This window comes from Periplaneta americana, chromosome 15 (genome assembly GCF_040183065.1).
Source record: "Periplaneta americana isolate PAMFEO1 chromosome 15, P.americana_PAMFEO1_priV1, whole genome shotgun sequence".
Classification (NCBI taxonomy): Eukaryota; Metazoa; Arthropoda; class Insecta; order Blattodea; family Blattidae; genus Periplaneta; species Periplaneta americana.
Window position 1 is genome coordinate 177,929,004 of NC_091131.1, and position 17,259 is coordinate 177,946,262.

A 17,259-nucleotide genomic window follows, 5' to 3' on the forward strand; every position below is an offset into this window, starting at 1 on the left:
TATGAATACGAAAAACGTTAGTTCGCTGATCATACACTGGAAGTCCGCGCTAAGAATGTGTATGAATATGACCCATAGACATTAATTTTCATTTATTTTAATAATATTAAATTAATATTCAATATGACTCGGTTAAGAGAGAAGTTTTATATGATATTCTTATTGAATTTGGTATTCTCAAGAAACTAGTTCGATTAATTAAAATGTGCCTCAGTAAAACTTACGGCAGAGTCCGTATAGGCCAGCTTCTGTCCGATGCTTTTCCAATTCACTGCGGGCTAAAGCACTGTCACCTTTACTTTTTAACTTTGCTCTAGAATATGCCATTAGAAAAGTTCAGGATAACAGAGAGGGTTTGGAATTGAATGGGATACATCAGCTTCTTGTCTATGCGGATGACGTGAATATGTTAGGATAAAATCCAGAAACTATTAGGGAAAACACGGAAATTTTATTTGAGAAAGTAAAGAGATAGGTTTGGAAGTAAATTCAGAAAGAAAAAAAAGTATATGATTATGTACGAAATGGAAATATAAAAATTGGAGGTGGAAAAATTCAAATATCTTGGAGCAACAGTAACAAAATATAAATGATACTCGGGAGGAAATTAAACGCAGAATAAATATGGGAAATGCCTGTTATTATTCGGTTGAAAAGCTTTTGTCATCTAGTCTGCTGTCAAAAAATCAGAAAGTTAGAATTTATAATACCGGTTGTTCTGTATGGTTGTGAAACTTGGACTCTCACTTTGTGAGAGGAATAGATGTTAAGGGTGTTTGAGAACAAGGTTCTTAGGAAAATATTTGGGGCAAAGAGGAATGAAGTTACAGGAAAATGGAGAAAGTTACACAACACAGAACTGCACGCATTGTATTCTTCACCTGACGTATTTAGGAATATTAAATCCAGATGTTTGGGATGGGCAGAGCATTTAGTATGTGTGAGCGAATCCAGAAATGCATATAGAGTGTTATTTAGGAGGCCAGAGGGAATAAGGCTTTTGGGGAGGCGGAGACGTAGATGGAAGGATAATATAAAAATGGATTTGATGGAGGTGGGATATGAAGATAGAGACTGGCTTAATCTTGCACAGAATAAAGACCGATGTCGGGCTTATGTGAGGGCGGCAATGAACCTGCGGGTTCCTTAAAAGCCATTTGTAAATAAGTAAGCAATTTTAAATTATGCGTAAATTCAAAATATAGTTCTAGCTGACAGCTTCAGATTTGTTTTTGCTTTTAAACATTTTCTGTGAGGGACTTACATTCCATGATAAAGAAAACTGCGTATGGATTTTTAAATTTGAGAATTGGTTCACGAGATAAATATTTTCTTACAAATAATAATTTTTGCTTAATAATTTTCTTTAATTTTTTTAAAGTTAAAAATTCATGTCATGAAAAGTTTTCGGTAAAGAACTCATTCCATACACAGCTTTGTGTATTGGACTAAGCTGGTATTATTGCAAAGTTTCATGTAAATCGGAGCAAACGGAAGCCTTCAACATAAATGATCGCATTAAGTTATGCAACTCCTGAAATAATAGCCGTTCTATGTTGACCAAAGCCCTAGTTTTGAGAAAACTTTATTTTTAGTGGGTGTGGTAGGTTTAAGAGAGCTGCGAGTAGCATCTTAAAAATGGTCACCAGAGCTTTAAAATTTGTAGGTGGGGATTAAATATAGGACAGAATGTTAAACAAATTATGTTGTTGTTTAGTCAACTGTTCGAAGACAGGTTTGAACCTCACAAGTGACACCAACAAAGCACTGAGGCAACTAGACCAGGAGATAATGGGGTAGGGTGGTCAGTTACTTTTCCCCTCCATTGCAAACATCGCCGACTAGCTGCATATTACACTAGACAGACTTCAGATGCATACAAACAATTATTTTTCCTCTAACACATATCGTCAAGTGAGATGTACTGCCTGATAATAGATAGGCTATACATATCAGCCAGAACTTCAATCAGAGGATATAAACAATTGAAGAGTTCGCGGGAAAAACGATGAATGTCACAGTTTTGTTAAGGTTGATGTCATTATCTAATTCAATGGATCACTGCGAAATTTAATGTTGTTCTTATGAAAAATGGCAAAAAGGAGAATTATCACCACGAATACAGTAATTTTTCCTTTATTTTCTATAGAAACAGCACTACATCTTGCAGTTATAGACTCAATTAGATCATTATGTAATCCTTAACAGAAATGTGAAATTCATCGTTTTTCCCGCGAGCTCTTCAATTGTATAAGATAATTATTTATGGAAAGAAACAAAAATGTTTATTTTTACTATTTTGGCCAAAAATTCAGTCCTAGTGTCCCTCAAGGAAGAGTTTTCATGAAGATCCTAAATAAAAAATAGTGCAATAAGTAGTTAAAATATTTTGTATATTTGTTTCATTTCAGTAAGAAATCTTTACCAATATTCCTCTCATAAAACTAGAAAAATTTGTACGGAAGTGTGTTTAAAAATATCCTAATTTAGTTTACCCTCGAGCATATGGATGCTAGAGCCCGATAAAATGTTAAAGAAAAGAACATCCAAATTGGCTACTCGGAGGAGACTTTTTTAGAAAACGAGAACGAAAGGGCTGAGATTCCCGCATGCTTTACTATAAATCATTCCACATTAAGAAAAAGTCATTGGTTTCATGGACCTTGCAGAGCACATTGTGGAAGCTGTGGCAGGCAGGCGTTTCTGTGCCAACTGATCATTTGATCGAACAGCCCTATATGCTCAATGCGTTTTTCTTAACGTGGAATAAGTCTATAGCAATCAGTAAAAAAAATGAGCTTCTCCACCATTCCTGACAGACTTTACGTGAGATAAAAGTTTTTGAGCCTATCAAAAGTTGTTGCTTTGTCAGCTGTCCGAAGACAGGTCTGAATCTCATAAGTGACACCAATAAGTCATCACTCATGAAGCAACTAAGCCGGAAGATAATTGGGTAGGTGACCAATTTCTTTTCCCCTCCATTGCATACATTGCCGACTAGCTACATATTACATTAATCAGACTTCAGAATTATATGATACAAACAATTGTTCTTCCTCTGGCACGTATTGTCAAGTGAGATGTACTGTCTGATAATAGATGTACATATCAGCCAGAACCTCAATCAGAGGTACTATCAAAAGTGGCTGGGAATATTTCAGCCTTAATTCTGCAGTAGCCAACGACTGGACAAGAAGTGTATGGTTACAGAAATAAGAGAATTGATAACTTGAGTTGTCAAACGAAAAGACGAATAAAGGATTATGAGAATAAATAAATAGGTCTATACAAATCAGTTTGCTATTATATCACTGCCTCTATAGCACTGATGAATTCTTAGAGTTGCTCTATCTTAGATCTTGTCTTCAAGATAATTCAGAGTAGTTAGATGAGGAGTCTATTCTACAATTTTACAAGTATTTGGTTTACACACTGCAAATGGTCCTTTTAGCTGAAGTTGGCTCAGCCTATAGTTTTCTAAAATTAAGTTCCAGATTTTGTGTATTTGTATTTAATATTATAGTCATTTATTATATTTAATACAGCACTGACGAAAACGAAAATAATGGCTTTTAAAGGAAAGGACCCAGTGAACTCAAAAATTGTAGTTGATGTTAAAATTTTCAAGCAGACGTCACATTTTAACAGTCCAGGTTACAATGTTTATTATAAGAAGGGTATACATGCAGATGGGGCTCATTGCAATTTTACGAAAAATTGGTTTATTGGCTCCGTCTATAGCATTTTCAGAGGACTTTCATTTAACATAAAGTGAACTGGAAAAAAAAAAAAAAAAAGACTAACAGCGATTAGTTCATTTTAAAAAACACTGAAATTTAAGGGGACCTGGTAAGCCAAAAAATCTTGAATTTTTCATTTTTCATTTATCTTTCAGATGAGCCATGATTTAAGTTTGTATCTTATTCCTAAGTATGTTTTTTTTTTTTTCGGTTTAAATGAACAGTGACATTTAAGTGGGCGTGTCCATAGGCGGAGAGAGAACCATTTCCTTGGGGAGGCAAAGGAAGACATAATTAATTACCTCCTCCTCCGTTATAGCTTGACCGTGGTACAGTATATTGGAATATGATCAGTTAATAAAGGTATTTTCGGGGGGAGGGGCATGTTTTTTACAGTGTTACATCCATATCGGCGATGTTTCAAACCGAGTTGTATAGGGCTTGAACTGTAGGTCTGCTACAAATTATAATAGGGCATAACTTAAAACAATCTCCCTCTTTTTCTCTATCGTGCAGAAACACATGCATACATCAATAAAACTACGTAACAGTGCTAACAGAAATATTTTTATATGAAGCTTACCTTCCAAAGATATATGAAATGTAATTTCTAATAATTATTTTATTTAATCTCATTTTTTAAGTTTACACATTATACTGGGATCACTTTTCTTTTTCCTGCATTGTCGTGCAGTATGTTATTCATACATTTCGAAGTGGTGGCCTCAACAACTGCAGACTTCAAAGACAATAGTATAGGCTGTTACGAAAGAAACATTACAGTGCTTCCATTCCTCAAATGAGGTAGTATAGGAATTCTTATACATTCAGAAATTTAAAATAAATACAGTATTATAGTCCAGGCACATGATCAGAAGACATTAATTCATCAATTTAAGCACAAAAACTTAATCATAAACAAAACAAAAAAAGATATTTTGAATTCAATAGAATAATAGAAAAAAAAAAGAGATCACACAAGTTGGGGGGGCAGTGGCCCCCATTACTCCGCCTATGGGCTTGTCTCCTGTTCATCTAGCATACTACCACAGTCTACTATATACAGTCACGAAGCTTGAGTTTTGAGGGTGCTAGAAACAATAGACTGTGACGGTACTATTTTGTATTGCCTGTAATGAGGCGATATTAGCGATCCTAGTGGTGAGCAACTATCTAATGTTTGCATATTTACTACGTATTGAGCTTCGCGACTGTATATACTAGACTGTGATACTACTATGTTAGTTTCAAATTTTGCGCCTTATGTGCGAAATTTTTTCATTGTAGGGAATTTATGTGTATTGGCACACCTGGTTTACCGTCTGTGCTTTGTTTCGTAGCAACGGATTTGTTTACAGTGTTGTGATGTTATACACGTGCTGTACGGAGTTCTATTATTAATTGTGTTACGATACAGTTCAGTTGCATTATAGAGGTGCATTTTGTGATATTTTCTTACAATATGGGTTACAAAAGTAGCTTGAAAGTATTTAAGAAGAGAAGAAATGTTGGTAAACGTAAGAACTCTGTTAGTAAGGTGAATTCTAACGTACAACCCTCTAGCACACGTGGTCAGTGTGAATCTGTAAATAGTGGCTGTGCATCAGGAAAGAAACTTGAAGATTCTAAAATCAGATATGAAACCCTCAAACAAGAACACAGTGTTAGTGATACCAATGGGGTTATAGATGTTGGCATATTATCTAGTGTACTGCAAAATAATGTATTCTGTAAAGGCTGTGGCAAAGGTGGGATATCTCTTGAGGTAAAAAAGCACATTGGTCTTGCTGCAGAATTAGTTTTAAAATGTAAATACTGTGCGTATGGTGTAAATTTTTACAACTCTTCATCTATTGATATTTCAAAGATAATCCCAATAGCATGTAAACTCTACACAATAAATGTTAGACTATGTATGGCCTTAGGGCTATAGGAAAAGGTAAGACAGGTGGAGAGACTTTATGTGGCATTTTGAATTTGCCACCTCCTCCAACCAGGTCTACTAGATATAACATAATAATTGGATCTGCGATTGAAAATGTTGCATTACATAACATGAAGGTTGCTGTGGAAGAAGCAGTTGCAGAAAATGATAATGTCAGAGGCATATCAGCTGCCTTTGATGGGACGTGGCAGAAAAGGGGCCACATTTCACAAAATGGCGTTGTGACGGCAACTAGTGTGGACACTGACAAGGTAATTGATGTTGCTATATTATCAAAACATTGTAGGTGTGAAGGTAGAACAACAAATAAACATGAAACCGATTGTGAATGTAATTACAGTGGGTCAAGTGGTGGAGTGGAGGTTGCAGGTGTGACGAACATTTTCAATCGGTCACTCAGTTCATATAATGTGAGATATGTGAAATATTTAGGAGATGGGACTCTAAGTCATTCAGTGCTGTTGAGGAATTGAAACCACATGGGAATGACGTACAAATTAGAAAATTAGAGTGCATAGGCCACATACAGAAGAGAATGGGCATTTTGAGGAGACTGAAAACCAGTGTGAAGGGACAAAAATTATCGGATGGTAAGGGTTTATTAGGAAAGGGGAGGCTAACTGACTCAGTTATAGACAAAATTCAAAACTATTACGGCATGGCCATAAGACTTCTATTTACTATTTTCCCGAAACACATAACCACAGTGGACCATATGACGATTCACCACTGTTATTCTCATCCCAACCGACACTTGAGACAGGCATTGACAAGAACCGAGTTCTGAATGGGAGAAGTGAAGGCTGATGGGTGGGGGAATACCTGCTAGGCCACGAGGCCGCAAGAAATGTATCTCAGTTTCAGCTTTCCCAGTGCAACCATAAAACCCGGGGAAATGCAGAAGCCAGACACGGCATGAGTGATCCTGGCTTCAGGAACAAATTTTACTGCAAGACAGGTCTATATACATCACAAGGTTTTCTACTTCTACAACTCTATATGCTTCATTGAAAGAACTAATATAATAGCTATGATATATACGACTAAAAACCACTAAAATTTTGAGTTTAAGAAAACAAAGTGACTGAGGTCCAGCATCACTTGCCTCAGCCAATCAGCCGCCACTGTACAAATCTACCAACATGGAATTTCATCTCAGACTAAAACCTGTCTTGACCCTTTATACCCATTGGTGACTGCACATGATAAGGTCGCAGGGCAGATCTTGCCTCCTCTGCTATACCAGATAATGTTGTTGTTGTTTTCTAATGCCAGGCGTTTGACAGTAAAGTCATTTGACCTCTCCCACTCCAATATTTTTCAAAGATATTATCATGGCCAGCCACTGAAGCACAGATTTTGAGGTGTTCCGAATCCATTTCTTGGTTTGAGTTGCACAATGGGCAGTTAGGGGACTGATATATTCCAATTCTATGCAGGTGTTTGGCCAAACAATCATGGCCTGTTGCCAATCTAAATGCAGCTACAGACGATTTTCGTGGTAAATCGGGAATTAACTGTGGATTTTGATGCAGAGAGTTCCATTTTTTTCCCTTGGGATTGTGTTATCAAATTTTGTTTGTTGAAGTCTAAGTATGTAGATTTAATAAATCTTTTAACAGAGTAATACGTAGATTTAGTAACAGATCTGTAAGTAGCAGTGCTGCTCTTCTTTGCTAAATCATCCGCATTCTCGTTTCCCAGGATTCCACAATGGGATGGTATCCATTGGGATACAATTCTTTTATTGAGTGATATTAATTGGGAGAGCATTTTAGTTATTTCTGCTGTTTGAGATGAAGGTGTGTGTTTAGAGACGATTGATAGAATAGCTGCTTTGGAGTCTGACAATATAACTGCATTTTTAAATTTATTGATGTGGCATAGAAGATTCCTGAGACTTTCACTTATTGCAATGATTTCTCCATCAAAACTTGTTGTTCCATATCCAAGAGATCTATAAAGTGAGAAGAGACAGCACGTAACACCTGCACTGGCACCTTGTCCTCTGGAGATCAAGGATCCGTCGGTGTATAAATGAAGCCAGTTTTGTGGAGGGTACCTAATATTAATTGTCTCTAAAGACAATTGTTCCATTATTTCAGTGTTTACTTCTGATTTCAGTATTTCTTCTGTTAAATTTAGATTATATTCTATATTTAATAGAATTAAGGGGTTTGGTTTAATTTGTAAGTTTTCTTTTAAATTTGGGATATTGATTTTCTGTTTCAATTCTTGGAATTGTGGAGAATTTAGAAAAAATTCTGGTGGTGTACAGTGCAGATAATTATAATAAAGTCTGAGCATGGAACTGAATTTCAATAACTTAAAAGGAGTAATCTTGATATCAATAATCATTTTTTCATTAGTTTCAATATATTAAATTTGTGCAGCTCTGTTTATAAATATAACATAGTATTCTTTCTTAATGTTTAAACATACTTTTTTGTGCGTATTTTAGTGTATAACTAAAAATTTCCGAGTGGTAAATGATAATAGAGCATTGAAAGTGTGATGTGGTTGTTTTGCACAGAATTTCATACTGACGTGGCACAAAGACATACGTCCCAAGGGCCGCACCATGTGTTGGGACGTGTCAGATGTACAGAACAAGGCTGCAGTGAACTTATTCCCCTGTCATGGCATGCAGGGAAATCAGCTGTGGCGATACAATCCGGTGAGCTAATTGTGCCTTCGAATTCTATTTTATAATTGAATCAGGAATTTTCAAAAGGGACTAAGTCTGGAAAAGTAAATTTGAAGAAAAAGATATATAACAGTCCAAACATGTTGATACACAATTTAAATGTGTACATTCTAAAGGACTTCGTTCCTTTTAATGCTGAAATCCAAGAAGAGTGTATGGAGACCCAGAAATGGGCATAAACTCAATTTACAAAAAATATGGACTTGGTCCCTTTTTCAAATTCCTCATTCAATTCTTTCTGTCATATATGAGGAGCTCACAACCAGAGTGGATCAAGTCTACCAGTGGTCAGTTTGTGGATTAATGCAATCTCAGATGAAGAAAACTTAGATTTATTCATTGCCTTAACAAACTAAGTCAATAACTCATTTGTTACTCCAGAGAGGGCAGCATTTCCTATGGAAAGTGAAGGTTGCTAAGCATGAGTCAGGTACTTTTAAGACTCAATTTCTCAAAATTATTCCAGAAGGACTTGGTCCACTCTGGTTGTGAACCCTTCATATATTTTTACATTAATTTCTTTATTGACTACTAGAGTTCCACGAAAAATTTACTGGTCTCATTTCTTGCCCACGTCAAATGTAGCTCTATCAGTCATCATTTTCAACCATGAACGCATCATTGTAGGTAACGAATTCGGTGTTAAGAGATACTTCTGTCTCATACACAGAATTCTTTTAACTGCCAGACTCATAGAATCCATGATGGTTGGAATGACCATAACCAAATTTGTTACCAACTGACTGATCATCAAGCTACTTGTTTATATATTAATTAGTTCCTTCAGTCCTTCCTCTGTTCTTTACTTTGTTAGTTCACTTATTTATCTATCCATTAAGGTAAGATTAGAGACCTTGTATTACCAGTGTTAAATTCACCATCTTTAAGTACCCTTATCACAGAAAGTGTTACAGATATGTCTGTGAATATTTTAAACTGATTCTTTGTTATCTTAAAAGTGCTGAGCTCTTGTTTAAAAAGTGAACTTTGTGAAAATAATAAGTTATGACTTTCTACTACATATGCACTTTCTTCCTGTCTGTCCTATGTAAAAATGTGGACAACTATTGCATTTTAGTTTGTAAGCCCCAGTTGAATTATATTTATTTGAATATTTGATGTGATTATTTAGATATTTCTGTGTTGTGTTTTTGTTTTGTACCTATGCTATCTTGTGTTTTAGTTTTCTGAATGAAGTTGCAATTTTGTAAGTATTGGTATTGTGATATGTTAATGTTATGTATTTATTCTCACGCGGTGTTTGTGTTGGTTTGTTCTGTTTTTGTTTTGTCTTTTTTATTAGTGTATCTATCATGTTAGGATTATATCCATTGTCTTGTGCTATATATTTTATTGTGTTTAGTTCTTCAGTATAGTTGTCATTGTTCATAGGTATGTTAAATATTAATCTGTATGTCATTGTATGGAAAGCTGCATGTTTATGTTGTATAGGATAGTTCGATGAATTCTGTATGTGTGTTGTAGTTGTGGTTTCCTGTATATTTTGAATTCATGTCTATTATTTGTTTTGGTTATGGTGATGTCTAAGAAATTTATAGCTTGGTTATGTTCTGTTTCTATTGTATACTTTAATTTGAGATGTATTTTGTTGAGTTGTTGATGTAGGTTTTCTATTTGTCTTTTGTTTCCATTATATAGGACTATTATGTTACCTACATATCGATGCCAGTACATTATTCTCTCTGCGTGTTTGTTGTTGTCAGTGTTTAGTATGTGTGTTTGTTCTATATAATGAATGAAGATTTCAGCTAATATACTTGATATAGGTGAACCCATTGGTAATCCTTCAGTTTGTGTATAATATTTATTGTTATGTGTGAAATAATTTTGTTTTGTAATAATCTTTCTTTAATGTTTCTAAATCTTTTGTCCAGAAAGGTTTGTAGTTTGGGATCTTTCCTCGGGGCACCCATTTCTTTGCTGCTTTTAGCATAGTTGCACAAATTATGTCGTTACATTTGTCTGGGGATTCGTTCATATTAATGGAGAGGTTATTTTCTAGATCTTCTCTAAATTTAGTCCAATTGGATTTTTTAAAATTCCAAGAACATCTGTTATAAGATTTGTTTGTAGGTTTCTGATGTAGTAAAATAGAAGTAGCAATGATTTTGTGGCCAAGTCCAGGGTCTTCCAGAACTTTCCTGCTTGCCTTGTTATATATGTCTGAAGATATTAGAGTTAAATCTGGATTAGATGTTCCATGGGAATGAAGATATGTTGGAGGGTCTTCTGGGTTGAATAATAATTGGATTGATTGGGTGTTAAGAAAATCTTCTATTGAATGGCCAACAGAATTGATGCCTAAATATCCCCATTCTTTAGAATGACCACTGAAGTCTCCAATTATGAGAGTCTTTGGTGTAACTACTATATTGTCCAAATTGGGTTTGTTATTAGGGGGTTATATATGCTATACATTTTGAAGTGTTATTTATCCGAAGTTCTATTTTACAAATTTCAGATTTGTGAATAATTTCAAAGGAAAAATTGTTCCTGGGCCAGGTATCGATCCTGGGACCCTTCGCTTAGCGCATGAATGCTCTACCGATTGAGCTACTCCAGGAACTATACAAGACACCGTCACAATTCTTCCCTTTAAGTCCACACAACTCAAATGGTTTGACAAGACGCCAGAAACCCAACTTTGAGTGCACACAATTCTGTGTGACTTAAATTGTGGCTTTCTGTTAACGTACCTACAGCAACCAGTGGCGTATACTGGTTTAAGGGTCTGGGCAACCACTGACCCTATTATTACACAAAATATATTTTAAAATCCCTATAATAAAATTCCTTACCTATTTATATGTGAATTCCAGACGTCTTGATTGGGACGAAAATACTTTGATGACTTCGTCATTGAAATTACAGTTGGGCCACTTGCGAAGTTTCTGTAGAAATGACTTTTCAATGGACATCAGTGCCAAGCCGGATAAACGTTCTTGTGTATGAGTTGATCTACAGTAGGATTTTATTCTCTTCAACGCAGAAAATGTTCTTTCTACCGATGCTGACGTAGCTGGTATTGTCACAATTAATGTTGCCAATTTAAGGACTTCAGGAATAACTTGGTTCAGCTGGTTTTCATATATGGCAGATAATATTTCGTGGATAGGTTTGTTCGAAAAATCAAAGACTTCTGCTGAATATATTACGCTTAATTTATTTTTCAAACATACTTGATCAAAGTGACTGTTATAGGACTGAAATAATTTGTTTAGTGCCTCATTCGGGAAGTTTTCTCTATAAGCAAAAAATTTTTGAGAATCTATAAGCTTTCCATAATCAGAAAATCTGTCAGTAATTTCCATGTGCATACGATCTAGTATGCTGTAGTACAGCTGCCTGTATTTCAATTCATCATCTCCTTTTCTTCGCTTTAATGGTGGTTCCATTGTATTGGCTGAAGAATTTTCATTTTCCATATTACTCCATATGGACGGAAACCCACTACGTCTGAACTCGGATATAGTATTTTTTAACTTTGATACCTCTTGCAAGCAGTATGCTATGTCTAGACTTTTTGTCTAAAGAATATTGTAGAGCACATCTGTATGTGCGAACACTGTAGCATAGACTTCAAGAAGAAATATATTCTGAAACTGTGTGAAAAAATACAAATATCCTTGAGCCTGCACAATTACATCATCATCATCCCAGTTTTCTTCAGAGTCATTACAAATGATATTTTCAAAGAAAGCAGTCAATTGTTCTCTGTATTCCTTTACTGTATTTACAAGCCGAGATGTAAAATTCCATCTAGTTGGTGCTATTTTTGGGAGTTTCTTTTTCATAAATTCCTTGAGTTTTCCTGATCTTTTAGGAGATGATGAGAAAAATGCAGCTAAACCCGACTGTGTTTTGAAAAAAATGCGGCATTCTGGGATGGATGAAATAGTTTGTTGCAAAACTAAATTGAGAACATGGCTGTAACAATGGACAAATAGTGCTTGAGGATACTTTTCTTGAACTTTCGTTTTTAAGCCATTAATATTTCCCGCCATAACTGAAGCACCATCTTATGTCTGTGCAATTAACTTATTGCCGACATTGTAGCTATTCTGCTATAACACCTTCCACATGCTGAAACAAAGCAGCAGCAGTTTTGTCTGAACTGACATTTGTGAATCCTATAAACCATTCTTGAACATTGGCAGTACTGTCGACGTATCTTAAAACAGTGGACAATTGACTCTGATCACTTGTCATCAACAACAATGGCCACAAAAGGTGCTTCCTCTATTTCAGATTTTATGTTCTTTATCATAACCCCACTTATAGCAAATATTAAGTAATTCTGAATTGCGGGAGAAGTACCACGAAATACTGTTGAACTCTCAAGATGATTGGCCAGTAAATGGTCAAATTCACTTAAGGAACTTAAATATTCAATATAATTTCTTCTATTGTCTGATTCCACACTCTCATTATGATCCCGAAAAGCCAATTCTTGTTTTCCTAGGAAGTAGACTGCGTTAATAAGACGCAGTAAAATCTCCCGATTTCTTTTCACAAGAGCATTGTGTGGTTGATGTGTAGAGCTTTTTGCTTATCTAGCTGTAAATCAATTCTTGTCTTCCCAAAGTTTGCAAAGTTCATGCTACTACAAATATGAGCTTTTGATTTGTCGTGTTTTAGGACTGCCGTTCGAAGGGAGTTCATGTTAGAAAACTTCTCTTTTGACCACACATTAGTTTCGCGACTAAATAACAAACATGGCCAGCAAAATAGTTTAGACAGTTTAGAGCTACCACACAACCAATTCCACTTACCATATGATGTTGAAGTGAAATGGCGTGTGTACTCACGCTGTTTTTCTTTTACGTTCATGGACAAATTTAACTCAGGAGTTGGTCTTTCCATTTTCACAATTTCAACTTTCTCGTTGTATGTACGACGGTTAAAAGGCACTTTTATTAAACCTTCTATTACACAGTCATTTTCAACACAAACCTCTCCAGAAACTTGTTCTGTCATATTTTTCACAATATCACTTAATTGGGAAATTAAAAACTTCATAATTCACAATTAATATAACTCTTAGACACTCGAACAAATCACAAATTTAAAATACTGAACTGCAAGAACACAATCACATTCATGAGCTAGCGTACTAAGCCTATTGTTGCTTCGCACCTTCGAAGAAACCGATCACGAGAGCGGCAACTCACCCGGCCTACACTGCACGATAGAAACAGGTAGCGGGGGACAGGCAGTTGTGCGACAGGACAGCGTGAGCGGAACGGTCACAGGCTACCCCTCGTAGCAGCGGTTTCTGCAGTGATGCCGCCTTGACAACTTGTTTCTTTTCGAGAGCAGAGAGTGCATATAAATCTAACAATTGCTTTAATTTTAATTACTGTGGTAAAACTAATAATACAAAATTATTACTTTATGTTATATTATAAACTTTTTCTTTTGTAATTTCCTTGGGCTACTGCCGGTAGCCCCGGTAGTCCACAAAATACGCCCCTGACAGCAACAAATATATTATTCAAGCCTGCTTCACAGGGAGCTTCTACCTGAAAGACAGATTTGCATAATATATTCGTTACTTCAGATTTGTCTTCCTTAGTCATTTGTTTAACAATGTTAAAGGTTGAAGTTATTCCTCTTTTGATGCCAACTAGTGTGCCACTAGTTCTTTGTCTTGCTTTAGGTTGTAGAAATGTATTGTAGTTCTTGAAAACAAAGAACTGTAATTTTTGAGCTGTAACATTGGCTTCCATTATTGCAAACATATCAATGTCTTTATCTATTAGAATTTTATGTATTTCAGTTTTCTTGGTTTGATTAAGGCCTCCAGCATTCCACTGTAAGACCTTCAGCTGAGGTAGAATTATATTGTGTTTTGTCTTGTTATGTGATGCTAAAATAATCCCCATCCGGAGATCCAAATGAGGGGACTTTTTCACCTCCGGAATATTTTACTTCGGATTGTATTTGTCATTTGAGCATGTTGGATGGTCGTTTTTTTCTATGTTCATTAAACATAGTTCAGGGGGCATCACGAGAAGGCGACCATCATCACCCCCAGAACACCAATATAGCGCAACATATTGTTGTGGCGGAAGTCTAGCCTTGTTTCATACTGAGATTTAGTGAATTGATATCTCCTCTCTAGTCCCCCTCAAGTTTCCGAGTCAAGGTCGTAGCCATGCCTTTAGAGGTTTAGAGACTTCTGCCACAAATCTCACACCAAACTCTGCATCCTGGAATGACTGCCAACAAGGATGTGAGTGAAAACCAAGTGTTACGATACATCATTATTGCAAACTTATAGACCTATTGTTACTAGGTATAATAACTCAATAACTCCCGAAGAGGAAATCTCAAGCCTGGTTTGACAGAGTGTGCTATGAAGAAAGGCAGAAAGTCAAACTCCTACACAGAGCAAGGAACTCATCAAATACAGAAATCTTGAAGCAATATAACGAAAAAAGAAGACATTACAAGAAACTACTGAGAGAAAAAAGGGCGAGCCATCTTGAAAAGGAAGCGCAACAACTGATCAAATTTGCAATGGACGGTCCTTTTACGGCCCTCAAGACAACAAGACCCTCCTTTCCAAACATGATACAAATGCAGATTTGGGTAGACCACTTTCGTGAGATTCTGAACCAGAGTAGAAGCGATGCAGCACTGCCGGTACAAAGCAATCACCACCCAATATTCCCAAAAATAACGGAGCAAGAGATATTAGCTGCTATAATGGGAAAAAAAACTAGAAAAGCAGCAGGGTCGGACGGCATTGCAAACGAGCACCTTAAACTGGCAGCACCGCACCTAATCCAGACATGGACTCAGCTATTCAACAAGTGCCTGGAATACGGCACCATTCTGGAAAAGTGGAGACACTCCACCATCAAAGTTCTTTATAAAGGCAAAGGTGCTACATCCTTGCCAGATGCTTACAGAGGCATAGCGCTGGAGAATCCACTATTCAAAGTCTTCTCAAAAGTTCTGACAAAGAGGCTATACAACCTGACAGACAAAAGGATCCCAGGAAGGGGAGAGCCACCTTGCATGCCATAAACAACCTGTTGTCCGACATCCAAGTGGCACTCAGACATCCCAAAGGGAAACTATATACAATATTTATCGATTTCAAAAAAGCCTTCGATCTGCTCGACAGACAGATCATAATGAAGAAGCTCGAAACGATAATTGGAGACAACTACCTGACCCACATCATCAGGTGTATTATGACAGTCAACAGGGTGACCATAGACGACAACGTAACGACATCGACACCTATAGTTCAAACGAATGGAGTCCTCCAAGGTGATCCAATAAGCCCTCTGCTATTCAATATCACCACGGCAGATGTCGTCCAAGCGCTAAAAATAGCAAACTGTAAAGCTACCATATACTTGTACTCAGATGATATGGTCCTATGCGTGACGAAACATAGAGATCTACAAGAAAGTTTCAACACCCTCATAGCATGGACAGAAGAAAACGCACTACGCATAAACAAAAGCAAGACTTTGCAGATGGTCTTCAGAAAAGGAGGAAGAGTGGCAACACATGAACTGGTGTATTACGGACAAGAACCACTGAAACAATCAAGCCACTACAAATACCTCGGAGTAAAATTCCAAACAACGGGCACGTGCTTCAGCAAACATATCGCGGAAAAATCAGTCGCAGCCATAAGAGCCATCAATGACATCAAACTCATAAATAGACTATCTCTGGACGCAGCAAAACAGCTATTCACCACAAAAAATTTTCGAATATTCGCCTACGGCCTGCAAATAGTATGGATATATCTGAAGAAGAAAGATCTAGAACAACTGGAAAAAGTAAAAGCCACGTTCCTAAAAAGAGTACTTGGGGTGTCAAAAATGGCCCCCTCTGGGTAGACTTGTATACTAACTGGCACGGGAACCATTTCTGATAGAAGAGCTGAGGCTATCGCACCATCTGCTGGCAACAGAACAATATGACGATCTCCTAGCAGAGAGAATAAGGAAGCGAAGCGAGATCGATATGGACTTCTACGCCACAGAAGCAATGATAAATCGAGCATGGGCGAACCCAGACCAACCACAGTGTCATGTGCTAACTCGATTCTCCATTCACGGCTTCCATCACAAGATCTGCAAGAAACCAGGTTTCCACCAACCGGACGAAGACTGTGTGTGTTCCCTGTGCGGATGCAAATGCAAACAATACCATCTAGAATACTGCCCAAAAAGGACGAAAAGCTTAAAAGCTTACAGCAAGAAACACCATTTATAGACTCTCAATGCACATTTTGTGTGCAATTCTACTTTATTATAACTCAAATTTTTTGGGTCTGCTAAGCCTCAAAACCTATTAGTTTGAGAAAAATTCGTTCCGACACCTGGAATCAAGCCACACTGGGACACGATTCATGGTGCTGGCCGAACTCCTCTCATTGTATTATCAATAGCCTACTACCTGCATTTAAGACATTCAAGTCATGTATGCAGGAGCGCATATTTAAATGACTGCATGGTCATTTTCAACAACAGTTCATGAGTTACTGTTAACATTGATATATACATATATATTCTTATATGAGGTCTTGCCATCCTCATTGAATAATCAATGACTATAAGTAGCCATACTGTAAATATCTATTAATTTGAGAAAAATTCGTTCCAGCACCTGGAATCGATTCATTGATTATTCAATGAGGATGGCGAGACCTCATATAAGAATATATATGTACCGGTAGGCTATATGAGCCTCAAAAGCCTCTTAAGAGCTTAGTCACTGACAGATATTCCCCTCAGAATTTGTCATTTGAGCTCAGCAGGCGCTACATGCCCAGCAGAGTAGGCGAACTGTCTGGTCTTGCCTAGGCTCTCTGC

At 36.7% G+C, this 17,259-nt stretch overlaps 1 protein-coding gene across 1 annotated transcript in view; it reads left to right on the top strand.

The window, feature by feature from the left end:
* LOC138715558 (uncharacterized) overlaps positions 1–17,259 on the top strand; it is a 68,585-nt gene that overhangs the window by 41,025 nt on the left and 10,301 nt on the right. The window contains exon 3 of the mRNA XM_069848626.1: positions 8,219–8,362. Within this exon, the coding sequence (XP_069704727.1) occupies positions 8,219–8,362 (144 nt within the window). The remainder of the gene's footprint in view (positions 1–8,218; positions 8,363–17,259) is intronic.